General features: G+C 38.7%; 1 protein-coding gene across 1 annotated transcript in view; it reads left to right on the top strand.

Annotated features, from left to right (window-relative positions):
• The first annotated feature begins 789 nt into the window (after positions 1 to 789).
• Positions 790 to 17,823, top strand: part of Cngb3 (cyclic nucleotide gated channel subunit beta 3) — a 172,728-nt gene continuing 155,694 nt past the window's right edge. Inside the window, 3 exon segments of the mRNA XM_006983287.4 lie at positions 790 to 900; positions 5,516 to 5,591; positions 8,337 to 8,339. Of these exon segments, the coding sequence (XP_006983349.4) occupies positions 790 to 900; positions 5,516 to 5,591; positions 8,337 to 8,339 (190 nt within the window).

The raw sequence follows: 17,823 nt of genomic DNA, 5'->3' as shown, positions 1-17,823 counted from the left end.
ACACACACCAGTGCTAACCAAAAAAAAAAAAAAAAGTTGCACAGCTTTAAAACCTGATATCCCAAAGAAAGCATTCAGTAGCACAGAACATCAAAGAAATATGGGCTCTGGAGAGAGAAAGAAATCTATCAATTCTTGATCATGCACCTGTGACTCTCAAAGGTTTCAGAGCTAAATCTACACACACACACACACACACACACACACACACACACACACACACACACACAAGAACTAGATTACATTGGCTTTTCAGCCAGTGATACGGAATCAAAGGCTGGATGAACAGAATGAGGAAAGATTAATGGTAAAGTCATGCTTCATCACTAGAAACGGGCACTTTGGCAAAGCAGACTATTTGCTTTAAGTTACACTCTTCATGCATGTTTTGTTTGTTACTCATTCACATATATTCCTTTGTTTAAAATTAGGTACAAATAGGAAGGTGAGCAATTAGAAAGGAAAAAATCAAGTCAATGGACAGTGTGATCATATTTAAACAATTCAAATCCACTTGTTTAATCCTCTCATCTTAAATTATTCACAGGGGCATTTTGATTCTCAAAAGTTCATAAACAGAATGCAAATCACCCAAGCAGAAGTAATTTACTGCTCTTAAGCCAAAGCCCTGCCTAGCTAGGGAGTTGCCTGTAGGAATTAACCAGAACAAAATCCTGATTAAACAACTAATTGGCTTGTCTACCAAAGGAAAGAAAAACAAAGTACATCTCTCCACTTCAAGATACAGGGTCATCAAATCAGAGGTCTTTCAGAACTGCCTCAGAGAAGATGTTTAAATCACTGATGATAAAATTCAATAAAGTGGAGCCAATGGAAGGGAGGACCGAAAAGGAATCCTACCCTCACCTGCATGGTCAGTCTCAGCCACCCACAGCACAGGTATGTCCTTTATGTTCCTAAGTCAGTCTTGAGTCTCATCCTTTGTCTACCAGTGGATGTTAATAAATGCTGCCATGTGGAAGACTGCTCAGCAGTTTTACATGGTAACATTGAGGTTGAGTACTATTTAAGCCACATTCTTATTAATTTATATATTCTGTAAATGCAAGTTTAAAGAGAGGATAAAAGTGTTTAGGAGAGATATTTGAACTTGGAAGACTTGGAAAACAGGTATTAATTGTTTTCTCACAGTTTACACAGAAATAGCTAATAGATTTTTCTCTTAAAGAGTGTGAGAGTTTTCAGCAGTAACTATGCACTGGGCACTGTGTTGAACCCTCTCCAAGCACTGGCATGTGTGAGACAGAATCCTGTTATAAAACTGCTAACACACAGCTAGAACATGGCTGAGGCTGTCCTAGCCCACTCCACGACCATTACTGCAGAGACTTCATCAATAGCCAGACTACATGGTGACAGAGGAGAGGGCGCTATGAATCAGCCTTTCCAGATGAGCTGCCCAGGAGTTACAGGACACTTAGAGAGAAAGCAAGAAGAACAGGTGCTTTTCAAGAGTCATCTTACCCTGAAGCAGCAATGCTGGAGGAAAGCTTAGCTCATGCCCAGGAAGAGCTGCTCTGGGTATAACCAGCGCCATGTGGCAACTGTGATACTGGGGTGTTAATCTTGAGGCCTGCTTGCATCAAAGACTCTTAACAGCCATGTCTGGGATTGCTTGATGTCTATCCATTCTAAGTACATGTGGGAAATAGGCAATTTTTTTAAGTTTTCTATTAAAATACGCTAAATGTAACAATCTCAAAATGTCAAAATGATGTTTTCTCCCATAAAATACACCATTTTTCAGTGGCATAAAAATACTATGAGTCGTATAAGGAAATATCTAGAAGTAAAAACAAGTCAAAATTGTATTGTTCTTTGTAAAGTATCCTTTAAAAGTTCAATCAATCAAAAAGTTCCTGCATAATTCCTGCTTACCAACAAATAAAATCTCCAGAAATACAAAGTCAGCCTAATACAAACATGCTCTTTTACTTCTGAATATGATGTTGCTCATATAAGTCTATATTTATGCAACATATAAAGACTATAATGGAAATATTTACAAATAACATCAAAATATGATGAAAAAGAAGTTGAGCAGTATCAGATGTTATTGCTAGCTATAGATCATCTCAACCCTACCTATGTGCATATAATTAGCTATTCAAGCAGTTTCATATTTGATAGGAAATGACAGCAGCCTTGCCTAATACATATGGTTATTGTGAGACTTAAATGAAGTTACCTGATAGCCTTCAGTACTCATAAATAATGTCAAAGATCCATATTACAGCACACAAGACACTCAAAGTCCCTGTCCCTGGCTACTTCCTCCAATCTTCTCACATTCTTCTCCATATAAATGGTTCTACTTTCGTCTTTCAACCCCACACAACCACATCGTGGGCCATTGTTCTGTCTCCATCATCTACCTGCCTTTGAAAACTCAAGATCCACTTCCCTGTTTCCTTTGCCCCTTTCCCTTCCTTTCTACTGTAGAACAATGTACTTTCAAGCACCAATTCTATTCTCTACAGATATTTTCTACAAATCCTTTATACATATCTACCTACATATCCTTTTTTATGGAAGGAGGACTAGAGGTGGGTATTTGGGTGTATGTGTATGACCATATGTGTGTGTGCATGGAAACCAAAAGTCAACCTCAGTCAGGTGTCAATCTTCAGGAGCTTGTCTACCACATACTGAGGCATGAGGCTCACCATTTCAGCTCGTGCTGGAGCTCCAGGAATCTGTTGGGATGCAGCCCCAGCATTAGGATTACATGTTCCCACCACCACATCTGGCTTTTTACGTCAGGTCCACATGTTTGGGTACCAATCACTTCACCAACTGTCTCCCCAATCTACTTTTTTCATACTCACCGTTTTGTTGTTTGTTCTCTCTACTAGGGTTTGGGAGCCAACATTTCTGCATTATAACCTTTTTAAGTTGTTCAGTTTTTATTTTATAATTAATTTAATTTTACATATCAACCTCAGATTTCCCTGTTCTCCCTCCTCCCACCCCCAGCCTTCCCCCTCAATCCACCCTGCATTCCCACCGCCTCCAAGGCCAGGTCTCCCCTGGGGAGTCAGCCCAGCCTGATAGATTCAGTTGAGGCAAGTCCAGTCCTCTCCTCCCTGCACCAAGGCTGAGCAAAGTGTCTCAGCATAGGCCCTAGGTTCCAAACAGCCAGCTCATGCACCAAGGACAGGTCCCGGTCCCACTGCCTGGGGGCCTCCTAAACAGTTCAAGCTAATCAACTGTCTCACTTATCCAGAGGGCCTGCTCCAATTCCATGTGGGCTCCTCAGCTATTGGTTCACAGTTCATGTGTTTCCACTAGTTTGGCTATTCGTCCCTGTGCTTTTTCCAATCATGGACTCAATATCTCTTGCTCATATAATCCCTCCTCTCTCTCGCCGATTGGACTCCTGGAGCTCCACCTGGGGCTTGGTCGTGAGTCTCTGCATCTGCTTCCATCAGTCACTGGATTAGAGTTCTATCATGACAGTTACGGTGTTCGGCCATCCCATCACCAGAGTAGGTCAGCTCAGGCTCTCTCTCGACCATTGCCAGTAGTCTATAGTGGAGGTATCTTTGTGGATTTCTAAGGACCTCTCTAGCACTCTGATTCTTCCTATTCCCATGGGGTCTTCATTTATCATGGTATCTCTTTCCTTGTTCTTCCACTCTGTTCCTGATCCAGCTGGGACCTCCCGTTCCCTTAAGTTCTCTTTCCCCTGACCCTTGCCCTCTGTTACCCCCCTCACCCCCAGTTTGCTCATGTAGATCTCATCCATTTCTCTGTCATTGGGCCATCTCTGTGTCTTTCTTAGGGTCCTCTTTACTAGGTAGCCTCCTTGGAGTTATGAGTTGCAGTCTCGTTATCCTTTGCTTTACATCTAGTATCCACTTATAAGTGAGTACATACCATGTTTGTCTTTCTGAGTCTAGGTTATCTCACTCAGGATGATATTTCCCAGTCCCATCCATTTGTCTGCAAACCTCATGTTGTCATTGTTTTTCTCTGCTGAGTAGTACTCCATTGTGTATATGTACCACATTTTATTTATCCATTGTTCAGTTGAAGGGCATCTAGGTTGTTTCCAGGTTCTGGCTATTACAAATAATGCTGATATGAATATAATTGAGCATGTGTCCTTGTGGTATGATTGAGCATTCCTTGGGTATATGCCCAAGAGTGATATAGTTGGGTCTTGAGGGAGGTTGATTCCCAATTTTCTAAGAAAGCACCATACTGATTTCCAAAGTGGCTGTACAAGCTTGCATTCCCACCAACAGTGGAGGAGAGTTCCCCTTGCTTCATATCCTCTCCAACATAAGCTATCTTCAGTGTTTTTTGATCTTAGCCATTCTGAGGGGTGTAAGATGGTATCTCAGAGTTGTTTTGATTTGCATTTCCCTGATGATTAAGGATGATGAGCAATTCCTTAAATGTCTTTCAGCCATTTGAGATTCTTCTGTTGAGAATTCTCTATTTAGCTCTATAGCCCATTTCTTAATTTTACTGTTGGGTATTTTGATATCTAATTTCTTGAATTCTTTATATGTTCTGGATATCAGCCCTCTCTGTCAGATGTGGGGTTGGTGAAGACCTTTTCCCATTCTGTAGGCTGTCGTTTTGTTTTGTTGACTATGTCCTTTGCCCTACAAAAGCTTCCCAGTTTCAAGAGGTCCCATTTATTAATTGTTTCTCTCAGTGTCTGTGCTACTGGTATTTTATTTAGGAAGTGATCTCTGGTGTCAATGTGTTCAAGACTACTTCCTACTTCCTCTTCTAACAGGTTCAGAGTAACTGGATTTATGTTGAGGTCTTTGATCTACTTGGACTTAAGTTTTGTGCACGGTGACAGATATGGATCTATTTGCAATCTTCTACATGTTAACATCCAGTTATGCCAGCACCATTTGTTGAAGATGCTTTCTTTTTTTCCCTTGTATAGTTTTGGTTTCTTTATCAAAAATTGTATGTTCATAGATGTGCGGATTAATGTCAGGTTCCTCAGTTCTGTTCCATTGGTCCACATGTTGGTTTTTATGCCAGTACCAAACTGTTTTGTGTCAGTGCATCCCTATAGGAGCATCTCAGGTATCTCCTGGCCATATACACTGTGGTATAACTCCATTTCAAATGAAAGGTTGGGCAAATGTTTATGTACAGAAAGAAGCAAAACCATGAGGAGAACAAAGTAATGATGGGATGAAATGGCCAACTCCTCATAATGTTTTAAATTCGGCCACTAAAAGGCCTGATGGGCCAACACTAGGGTAATGTGAAGAAGAAAATTGGAAAGATGAAGGACATCTTGTTATTTGTGGGAGGACGGTGGCCAAAGATGATTCAATAGTAAAGTTATTCAATAGTAAGGCCAAGAATATCTATTTAGGCACAAGTATAATCATTTTCAGGAAATTATAGAGAGATATTCAGTTTTAATAACCACATTGATAACTGCGTGAGAATGGTGACATTTCACATTCAACTTTATTTTAGAGTAACTACAATCTCTATTTTGTTTTCAAAGGGAGAAAACAAAAGTGAAAAAGAATCTCTAAGGACCAGAAGGACACCAGTCACAGGTGAAAAGTCACACACCAAAGGTCAGAATGCTACCTGTAGGGGGGAAATGTAAAGTATGTCTTTGTCTAAAATGTATCATTTAATAAAATATTTGTCCTTGGCCAAGCAAACTATCTTAAGTTATAGATAGTTTGAAGAACTGAATTATATGTGAAAATATTATATTTTCATTCAGTCCTTTATTCATACATTTAGTACATTCACTAGATACTGTGTCTTATGGAGAGGTATATACATGCATGAGCATGTGTGTGTATGTGTGTGTATGTGTGTGTGTGTGTGTGTGTGTGTGTGTGTGTGTTAGATAGATAAAGATTTAGATACAGATATAGAGTTTCATTTTCATATGTTTGTTCAAGTGCACTTGACTGTGCAGGTGTATCTGAAGGCCAGAGGTTGCCATCAGGTGTCTTCCTCAGTTGCTCTCCATCTTATTTTTTTGAGACAGGGTCCCTTGCTGAACCTGTAACCTGCCACTTTTAATTATACTGGCTGGACAGCAAGCCCTAGGGATGCATCTATATCTGTCCCCAAATTCTGGGATTGCAGACTTAAGCATCTAGCCTTTATATAGGTGCTGGGGATCAGAACTCAGGTCCTCAAGCTTTCAAAGCCAGCACTTGACCCACCCAGTCATATTCCCAGCTCCTCATCAGATAATTTTATTACCTACCATGTGCTAGGTACCATTCCATGGCCTTGAGGTACAGGAATGGAGATATATAACAATAACCAAATCTTTGTTCATGAAGAAGTTATGCTACAGAAAAAAAATCATACAGATCATGAGAAGCACATCATAAACAGTGGAATTTCAGGCAGTGATGAGTTATTAAGAAAACCGAGCAGATATGGAAGCACATGGTTCAAGCTTCATTGCCCCTCTCCTCTGTACTCTCTCAACTGGAAAGCTTGTATGTCTAAGGCTGCACACTCACTTCTACATGGATAACTCCAAAACTATCAGGGCAATCACTTTGTCAAACTCTATCCAGTATTTTCCAACTAGCACTTAATGTATATATAGATAGATATAGAAATAGATGTAGATATATATGTGTTTTGCAAAAATATTATGATTAAAGTAATTTACCTTCTTCATCATCTTAATCTTCTTCTTCTTCAAATAAGCTCCCTCTCTTCACTGTCTTTGCTACTATCATTTTTATAAAATCTACCCCAAGCTCAAAACCTCACTCTTGTTTTATTTCTCTACCATGAGTTCCATAAGGTGTGTACCTCATCTGCCTTAGTAATATATCACAAACTTTCTGGCTTCTTTACACTCTCAATAACAGCTTCCTGAGCCAGGCCTTTATAGTTAAGTCACACCTACACTGCACTTAGGTCGTAAGTGGTATCTTCTATTTAGGAGTCTGTTTCACTCAATTTCTCTCCTTTTCCCTCAAGCACAAATACTATGAGCATATTGCTTTCCTGTACCTACCACTTTGACCCCACACCTCAGCTCAAGAGCTGTGAGTGCCTTGATACTGCCTTCAGGACAAACATAAATACCTTCACTTGGCTTTACAGCACCCAGTGCATTCTATTCTTAGCCCCCTTGCCAGCACATCTCTCCTGCTTCTCCTTTATGAAAGCTACATTCTAACCAAGAAAAAGCAGAGGAAGGGAATCATCAGAGCAGAAGATAGCACTGCTTAATATAACAGCACAAAATTATTGACATAAAAGCAGAAAAAAGTTTTTTTAATCTATCAGTCATTATAATGATCTGTATTAAATCAAACATTTGAAGTGAGATACATTCAGTTTATATTAGCCTAAGATTCCTATCTCTAAGAAGGAAAAAATAAGAAATGCATGAAAATCACAGTCAGGTCTGCAATTAAAGAAAAGGTTTGCAGCTAGGGGCACAGCTGAGTGGTACAGCACTTGCCTAACATGTGAAATACCCTGGATTCAATCCTTAGCCATGAGGCAGAAAAGTTAATGTAAATAAAGAAAAAAGAGTTGTAAGTGAATAAACTCCTATCAATGAATACTGCTGCATTCAGAAGCATCCCTCTGAAAACATGCCTCCATTCTCATTGGGAATGGACTCTTCCTCATAAGAATCTGATAGAACTTATGTGGAAAAAGTAACTGACCTTAGCAGATAGATATGCAGCAGACAAGAATAATCTAAAGGAAATAAGATGTTCCCAGTCAACAGAACAACATTATACATATACTGGATTTTTGCTGCATCAGTCTTATATTTTTATGTTTTTACATTCTTCTCTCCATTTACTTTCATCACATATTTTTTTTTCAAAAACAAGGAGGAAATCTCTCTAGGCTCCTGAACATATTTATTTACTTACTTATTTTTCAAGAACATCCTTTGGTTTTTACTGCTCAACTCAGAATATAAAAAATGCTTTGTGTTTTTAAGCAAGTAAGGTGTTTCCATCACTGACTTCCTTTTGGGTTTCATTCTAGCCAAGAAAATAGGAATAATAGCATTGCTTACCTGTAGGCAAACCAGTGAAATGTTCCATTAGAAGTTACACCGCTCAGATGCCATATACAGTCAATTCACTTAGTCTATCTGATTTAAATGTTTAGATGATGTATTGACAAAAGAAAAAGGCTTTATTTTGGATAAAAACTCACATATAAAACTGTCATCAAGAGTAAGAGTCACATTCCAGGAGATAGATATACTTAAAACAGAGGAGACTTGGTTTTACTATTTTAAAAGTGTGTGTGTGTGTGTGTGTACAGGCACATACATACCACTGTGACCATGTGGAAGTCAGAAGGTAACTTTCAGTAGTCAAGTCTCTACTTCCACCTTGGATTCTGGGATCAAACTCAAAGTCTTCTGCTTGTGCAGAAGCTATTTTTACTGCTGGTCCATTTCACAAGTCCACACCTGCTTTTCTCTTTATTTTCTACATGCATGTAATGAAATACATTCATATCAACCCCACCCCTCCCAACTCCCTCATATTCTTCCAACATGTCCACCTCCCAACTTCAAGTCTTTTTTTTCCAACATAATATTTTTATTGATTATTTGGGAGTTTCCTATAATGCACCCCAATCATGTTAACTTCCCAGTCTCCCTAAATCCAACCCCTCCAACACTTGTGACCTCCCAACTGAAAAAAAAAAGAAAATAAAAAATATGACTTTCAATTTGTATTGTCCATACACTCACTGGAGCACAGCCAATCTCCCAGTAGCCATCCCCTTAGAGAAAACTTAGTCCTTCCCCACCCCTACCGCTGCCAGAATCCATCAGCTGTGAAGAGCTGTATTTCAGAATTCCAATCACAATGTTCAAGAGTTTCCTTCAGTGGCTTCCTGTCTAGACTGTTTGTTTCTTTCTTTTGTTTTTTAGTGTGTGGGGGGGGCGGTTGGAGGAGAGAGAGAGACTATCACAGAGCCCTTCTGTATCTCTCAACCTCAATTGTGAGTCTGCAGTCATCAATACCACTGCAAAAGAAGCTCCCTTGCCCTTTACAGTCAGCGGCAGCACAGATCATAGACTTCCACATGGTTTCTGGTTCATAGTCAGCATGGACCATGGACCTCAGCACAGTCTCTGGTGGCAGCACAGACAATGAACATCAATATGGACTCCAGTGGGAGCACAGACTATGGACATCCATATGGACCATGGACATCAACATAGCCCTTAGCTATCCACAGGAGTCAAAGGAAGCCAGGAAAACAAATGCTACACTATAGAATTATCAAGATAATTCAAACTATGCCTTTTTATGAGTTGTTTGAGACTATAGATGGTTTTAAACTAGAGCTGTTCTCTCTCTCTCTCTCTCTCTCTCTCTCTCTCTCTCTCTCTCTCACACACACACACACACACACACACACACACACACACACACACACAAACACACACCAAAAAAATCCTTAGTAACATAAACTAAGAATCACAACTTTAGGATAACAAGATTATCCTTACCCTTGTTATATGTATATTTGTAAGGAGAAACCTTTCATAGCTAGTAGTAAAAACTCTTTGGTGGAGTTTCATTTAACAGAGAAACTATTCAACTAAGGAAAACTGTTGTTGTTAACTATGCAAACTTAGCATGGCTTCAAACTTTTCAGTTAGGATTAAGTTATATTTAAGGTATTTTATCTTTAGAAAGCAAAATTATTAGTGTTTAAAGAGAGCATGTGATAGAGTGTTGATATTTTTATTTTCTTCCTTCAAAACACACAGGTGCAATGTCACAAATTCTGCAGGTGTTGATTTCTGATTTTAGAATTCTTATCTTCTGCAGAGCATGGTTCAGTTTATATCTACCATGGAAATGAAGAATGCAACACATTTGGAGTCAAATAAATATAGCTTACTAGTGTCCTCTTTTGAGTACAAATGTCTTTTTTAGGCTTCTATTCACATATATTAGAATAAATTATTCTTGAAAAATACCAGAACCCATGAAAATATGTATATGACTTAAGTAATTATTTATAATTATTATTATATTATTATATATGTATTATAGATGCTTTAATGGAACCTTATTGTGTGGAAATTGGTCAAAATCTGTTATACATAGATAAAATTTGGTAGGTTGGATAATGTCTACTGAAAGACTAGAACATTATTATGTCCTAAACCCATTAATCTAGTTTTATGCATTGACTTTTGTTTCTTGGGTTGTTAAAATTTTGAGATGGGGAGAGTATCTTTGCTAATCTGATATCCTCAATGTGCCTAGAGTTCATTCTGAGAGGACAAAAACAGAAGAAAGACAGGACAATGAAAAGCACAGGTTAGATGGATACATTCTGGAAGTGGAGAAAATGACTACAAAGGAACCGGGATAGCTTCTAGACTAGGAAAAACAGAAAGTGAGTCTTTACTGGAGGCTCCCTGCCCCAAACACTCTGTCCTTTCAAACCTTTTTTAAATTTCGGAATTCCAGAACTAAACAAGTTCTTTCAAGGCCTTTGTGGTAGTTGTTACCACATCCATAGAATTCTCGTGCATACAGCTTAAAATACTCCAGTTTAAATAAAAAAGGAAGAATTCAACAAGCAAAATTAAATTGTATCACAGCCAGTCATGAAGAGTAAGAGACGTATACTACAAAGAGCATTTCAGGGTTTGATACTCCTGAGTCTAAACTACAGTGTGTTGCATTTCAGGTCCCAAGTGAAGATAGTTAACATCTCTGAGTCTGTTTGCTCATGGGGAATATGAGGAGAATACCACTATCAGCTGGTTGTGAATGAGAATTAATTAGGTACTATACGTACATCACTTTTCATTGTGGTTGTTAAATTCTACTGTTGATAGAAGACAGATGAGATACACTAGTAAGAGCATAGAAGTCCAGTGTACAAAGGGGTCACTCATTCCTGCCAACTCCTGCATTGTGTGCATGAGGATCAAGTGCACCTGGATGTTCCACCTTCTCCACAGAGACAAATTTTAACATGAAATTTCTCAATTTTTCAATACCAAGTTATTATTATTTTATGATTTTCATTCAAATAGAATGCATACTTCTCCCTTTTCTTTTTCTCCCTACATACCACCCTTATTCTCCCTACTCACAAACTGATAACCTCCTCTTTCTTTGATTATTATTGGTGTGTGCGTGTGTGTGTGTGTGTGTGTGTGTGTGTGTGTGTGTGTGTGTGTGTGTTAAAACAACCTGTTCAGTTCATTTTTCTTCTTTGTGTGTATATGGTTTCAGGGCAGATGACTTTGAAGAGGCTAATTCTCTCTTCTTCAGTGTTCACTGTTGCCTGTAGTTTTTGCCTATGGGATGGATCCTGTGAGATTTTCTCCCTTCTGTGATAGCATGTCTATTGACACTGTCACTATTCAGGTCTTGTTTATGCAGCCATTACTAAGAGAAACACTCTCACAGCAGACTTCTTCCTGTTATAGACCTTAAAGCCTTTCTGTCCTTTGCGATGTTCCCTTGAACCATAGATACAAGGGCTGTGCTGCAGAGTACCCACTAATACTGGACTCCCTGAGATCCAATGAACTTTGCATTTTGTCCAATTGTGGTTTGCGGTAGTAGTCTCCATCTGCTGTAGCTAGACGATTCCTTGATAAGAGGTGATAGCTACACTTATCTGTGAGTATAAGATTTAGAATGTACCTGGGAATTATGCTGGTTCATCAAAGTGATAGTACTACATTCTCTTTTAAGTTCCTTGGCCTAACTACCCTTAGGAGCTGGCTTTGTATCTAGAACCAGGCATGATTTCTCTCCGGTTAAGTGGACCTTAAGTCCTCTTAGACAGCTATTGGTTATCAACAAAATGTGAGTGCCACTATTTAACTTTTAAGAATATATTGCCATGCTGGTCATTTAATGATTCATGTGTCACAGCTTGGTAGGACTATTAATTGTTTCCCTCTCTTGGCTGCTTGCAGAGTACTTTCTATGGATGTACTAATGGAAACCAGAGGCAGAAAACAGGCTTTCAGGTTAAACCCAAGTCTTGGGTGTGGTGTCCTCAGCAATAGAGACTTACCTTCAACCTCTGAGAGGCATCCAAGAGTGTCAGTAATAGTCTATATTGCTTTGGAAGTCTTTTATACTACCCTGACCATCCACTCAAAAGGGCGTTTCTCACACCTGGTACTGGAAATTTTGCTTGTCTATAGATCTTGTGGGGAGCATTGTCAACCCAAATAGCATAATTTTATTAATGTTTGTAAAATATAAAATAATAAGATTCCTTGAGGTATTAAACAAACAACCTTGGTATTATTTTTTCTCCTCCCTCCTTCCCCTTCTACACTGACCTCTTTTGTCTTCCTCCCTGTTCTTCTGTTTTGCCCCTTCATATCACCTGTATCCTTCTATGCCCATCTCAATCCATCCACCATGACCACCACTATGGTCCCTTTATGCTTTCCTTGTTCCCATGGTTACTCCATGATATATACTCACATCTGTAGGATATTTGGGTCATTTCCTTTTCCTAGATATTGTGAAAAAAGCCACAATTAATCCTACTGAGCCAGAATCTGTGGGGTGCTGAATCTCTTAGGAATATATGTAGGAGTAGTATAACTGGGTTTATTTTTAGTTTTTTGAGGAATCTCCAGATTTCCAGATTTCCAGAGTGATGACAACAGTTTGCTCTACCACCCACAGTAAATGTGGCTTCCTCTCTCTTAACACCCACCATCATTTGTCAGTTGTTTTGTTGATCTTCGCCATCCCAACTGATGAGATGAAATCTCAGAGTTTTAATTGGAATTTTCCTAATTGCTAAGTATCATAAACACTTTTTGACATATTTCTTAGATGTTTCTATTTCTTCTATTATGAATTCTCTCTTTAGATCCCTATCCCAATTTTTAATTAGGGTATTTGTTTCCTTGACTTTTTAAAATTATCTTTGTATATTCTGAATATTAATCCTCTGACAGTTGTATATGTATTAAGAAATCCTTCACATTTTGTGAGTCTCATCTTCACTGAACTGATTGCTTCCTTAGCTATACAGAAGTGTTTTTAGTTTTATGAGGCCCTATTTGTCAATTGTTGGCCTTAGCTCCTGGGCAAATAAAGTCCTATTCAGAAAGTCCTTTCCTAAACTTAATTATTGTGGAGTGCTGCCTATTTTTTTCTAGCAGTCTTAGTAGTTCAGATTTCAAATTGAAATTTCTGATGCATATAAAGTTAATTTTTGTGTAGGGCAGTAGATACAGGTCTAATTGTATTAATTATAGTTTGGTTTATTTTCTTTATGGAGTCGTGTGGCTGTGCTCTTAAGTTCAAAGTACTGCTTCCAGTGCTATGTTTAGTGTTTTGTTGTTGTTGATTTGTTTTCTGGATTTTTTTTTTTAATTTGAACTTTTTTAGGCTATTTACATCATGGAGTTTTTTTTTTCTTTCATTATGGCAGATAGTGTTGTTGGGAGCAGTACTCTAGGTTGGTAGTCATGGTCTTTTAGAACTTGGAATGCATTACTCTAGGCTCTCCTGACTAATAAAGTTTCCACTGAGAAATCAGGTGTCAGTCTGATGGATTTTCCCTTGTGTGTGACTTGTTTTTTCTCTTGCAGCTTTCGATATTTTTCTTTGTTTTGAATATTTAGTATTTTAACTGCTTTAAGCCTCTGGGGAGTTTCTTTTCTGTTCTTGTCTACTTAGTATTCTGTATGTGTATGAATATATCTTTATTTAAGGGAATTGTTCTTCAATGGTCTATGCTATTGTCTTGGATCCTTCCCCTCATCTATACATATAATTTGAAGACTTGTTCTTTTGATGGTGTCCCACTTTTACTGCATATTTCTTTCTTGTGCTTTCTGAAATTTTCATATTCCTTGCTTATTTGGTCTAGATCTTCTGTTTATCCATTGATAGCCTGATATTCTGTCTCATGCTTGGTTCATTCTACTTGCAAGCTTCCCTCTGAGTTTCCTAATAGAGGTAGTCAGTTTTCTTTAAATTCATCTTCCTTTCAAATGTGTTCTCTTCAATGTTTCTATGTCATTGATTTCAGTCTTCAAATCCTAAATTAGCTTAGTCATTTCATTCAGCCCATATTTTTACTTTCTTGGAGATAATTAAAGCATTTATTGTCAGCATCTTGGAGTTCAATGAAGTGTTTGTTCATGTGTCCTTTAAATTCCTTTGATAAAAATTATTATTGTTCTTCTAAATTCTGTTCTCTTGAATTCATGTAGATAATTCTTGTTAGAGAACAGCTCTGTAGAACTAGTGGGTTTGATGGAAAAACACGTTATCTTAGCCATTCACTTTGCTTTCATTTTTATGATTTGGCCTATGCTGTCTTTCTTTCATTGTGCATCTGGCAAGAGAATCTGTCCTGCCTTAGATTCGACCAGTGAAGGAGCTATGTGGCTGGAGCTAGGGCAGATAAATCTGGTGGGTGAGCTGTTGGTGTTTAATTTGACCAGGCAAAGATGGCTCCCAAACCATAGGTCTGGAGTAAGGCTTGTGGGTGTAGAACTGGCAATGGGCAGAGAGGAAGATGGAAGAAAAAAGGAGCTTCTCCCCAGTCACAGTTGGTTCAGGAATAAGTTGAGGGTTCTGAAGTCAGGCTTGTTGGTGTAGAGATGACCACAGGAGGCAGGGGACTCTAGGAGATGGGATAGGAGAGGGAATTGCAACTTACTCTGCAAATGCGGCTAGAAAACAAAGAAGGTTCGGAGCCAGGTCTCGAGAGAGGCTTGTGGGTGTGCAGCAGGCAGTTGGCAGTGGGAGGAAAAGGTTATTTTTATTTACTCTTTTAAATTTTATTTTTCACTGAAAATAAACTTATTTGCATATAATATATTCTGACTGTGTTTTCCTGTCTCTCATCTACTCCCAGATCTGCCTTCCCACCCTTCCAACCCCTTGCCAACAGGCAAATAGGAAAAAACAAATAAAAAAGAATATGAACAAAATGAACAAACAAAACTAAAGAAATAACAGAGAAAGAGCAATGTGTACTCATATGTGTATGCCCACACACAACATAAACTCAAAATGTGAAATTATAAGAAAAAAACAAAAGCCAATGCTGTTTTTAATGCTCAAGTGTTTCTTTCCTTTCATTTTTTTAAAATAACTGAAACAAAATTCTGAGCTCTTGCCCCATTTTGTACAAAAGATAATACAGTGTGCTCTAAACAAACACTTGGCAGGTGCTCATTGTTGGTCATACAAGGGAAAACTGGTATCTACAGGCAAGATTCTGAGTCTGGCAATGTTTCAGTCAGGCCCTTCCTTATTCTTCTCTTTCTCTCTGCTAATCATACCTCCCCTGACTGACGCTTTGTTTTGTTTTTCTGTGAAATATATTTATTTTGGTTTGGTTTGGTTTTTTTCCCTTTACTGAAAATTGTTGTTGTTTTTTTCTCACATAACATATCCTGATTATGATTTCACCTCTCTACATGCTTCCCAGGTTTTTGCCACCTCCTCCCCAATCCAGATCCACTCCCTTTCTGTCTCTCAGAAGACAAACAGGCTTCTAATGGATAATAATAAAATAAGATGAAATCAAACTGGGAGGAGTTGAGGGAAGGAAAACCATAATCAGGATATAGTATGTGAGAAATGAATCTATTTTCAATAAAAGGAAAAAATGTTAAGAAGAGAAAGAAATCAGTCTTCAGTTTTGGCAGTAATAATTAACACATATGATTTAACTTTCCCTGTGGGTAATATTAAAATAAACAGACTGAACTAAAATTCACTAGTCTGAAAAGCTTCTCTATGTAAGACCAATCACTTTGCCTGGAACCCAGGAAGGACATTATGGATAATTTTAGTAGTGTGTCCACCTCTACAACTATCAGTTATATTCATCAATGAAACAGTAATATATGAGTATGTTTTAATTATGACTCTTTTATTCAAACTATCCCAGTATTTCTCTGCTTCATCCAAGCAAAATCCAGTGTTATATAGTAAACTATGCTTTCAAAATGATATCAGATACAATGATAGACAAATTAATTGAGAAACAATAAACTTGGCATGTGAAAATTCTGAAAATAGTAAAAAATCAATAGGAATGATTCTTCTGATTTTCAAAGACACGGGGCATCTCAGTGATGGGAGGTCACCATAAGAAACTTACGAATAACTGGAACTATGGAGACACAGAGGGAGCAGAGGGGCAGCACTAAGCGCTAGCTGCACCTTTGCCTCTCACGCACGGTGAACCTGGCTTTATTTCCAGTCAGCATTTTCCTCTGCCTATTTATTCACTCTGCACGTCTTTAATTTCCATGTACTTATCTCCAAGTCCAAATTACAGTATGAACCCTCTCAGTTTAAGATAACACAAATTTCTTCACACCATCACATGTATCACCAACAGACTGGGGACAGGCCACACTCTTTAGGTCAAGTCTCCAGCTATGTGCACCATCAGTGAGCATTCCTGCGTGGGATGCAGAAAGAGCTGTTTCACTGAAGAAAGAGAACCAAAGCTTAGAAAATACACCCTGTTAGAAATATCCAAGAGAGAGTGGGAGATCCTAGCTGGATCAAGAAAAGAGAGGGAGAACAAGGAATAGGAGACCATGGTAAATGAAGACCACATGAGAAGGGGAGGAAGCAGAGAGCTAGGGAGGCCCACGGAGATCCACAAAGATACCCCCGCAAAAGACTGCTGGCAATGCTCGAGAGACGGCAGGAACTAACCTACTCTGGTGATGGGATGGCCAGACACCCTGATAGTTGTGCCATAAACCCCATCCAAGGACTGAGGAATCTGGATGCAGACATCCACGGCTGGGCCCCTGGTGGAGCACTGGGAGTCTAATTAGTGAGAAAGAAGAGGGTTTATATGAGCGAGAATTGTTGAAGCCAAGGTTGGATAAAGCACAGGGACAAACAACCAAATGAATGGAAGCACAGGATCTATGAACCAAAGGCTGAGGGGCCCCCAACTGGATCAGGCCCTCTGAATGGGTGAGACAGTCATTTGGCTTGATCTGTTTGGGAGGCAGCTGTGCGTTGGTGCCGGGTCCTGGGCTCGTTACATGAGTTGGCTGTTTGAATCCTGGGACTTATGCAGGGACGCTTGGCTCAGTCTGGGAGGGGGGGACTGGACCTGCCTGGACTGAGTCTACCAGGTCAATCCCGGTCCTCGGGGGAGACCTTGATCTGGAGGAGGTGGGAATAGGGGGTGGGCTGGGGGGAGGGGGAGGGGGCGAGAGGGGGAGAACAGGGGAATCTGTGGCTATTATGTTAAACTGAATGGTGTTGTAAAATAAAAAAAAAATAAAAAATAAAAAAATAAAATTAATGAAATAAAAAAAAAGAAAAGAAAAGAAATATCCAAGAGAAGATCATACTCTGCTTTATAATGACTGTTACTACTAATCTCATAAATTAAGAGAGTCTAACCAACATAGAGATGATGACTTTTCTTTTACACACTATGTTTTATGCTTTGCATGATTTAAATATGCTTGCAATTCAATTAAATTGCTTTTTGTATTTTTTCTGCTAAGGAATGCAGCTGACTCATAAGAAATTACATTATGTTTTCCTGAGTCTGAGGCAGTATTAAGTAAATGGAAGCTCGTGTATGATCCACATATAAAACTGCTGAGCAGACCTGAAAAAGTTAATATAAACTTTTTTTTTAAAGGCAATTATCCAGTCTGACTGGAGGAACACTTTGTGTTTATATTGAATTTTTCTCAAATGGAGTCTTTATCTAATCCTCACAGAAATCCCCAAGACAAAAATATTTCTCATTTTATGGATGAAGAAACTGCTACAGAAAAAATGACTTCCCCAGCATCAGCCA

The sequence above is a fragment of the Peromyscus maniculatus genome, chromosome 2 (genome assembly GCF_049852395.1).
Source record: "Peromyscus maniculatus bairdii isolate BWxNUB_F1_BW_parent chromosome 2, HU_Pman_BW_mat_3.1, whole genome shotgun sequence".
Classification (NCBI taxonomy): domain Eukaryota; kingdom Metazoa; phylum Chordata; class Mammalia; order Rodentia; family Cricetidae; genus Peromyscus; species Peromyscus maniculatus.
This window is presented reverse-complemented; position numbering and strand designations above follow the sequence as displayed.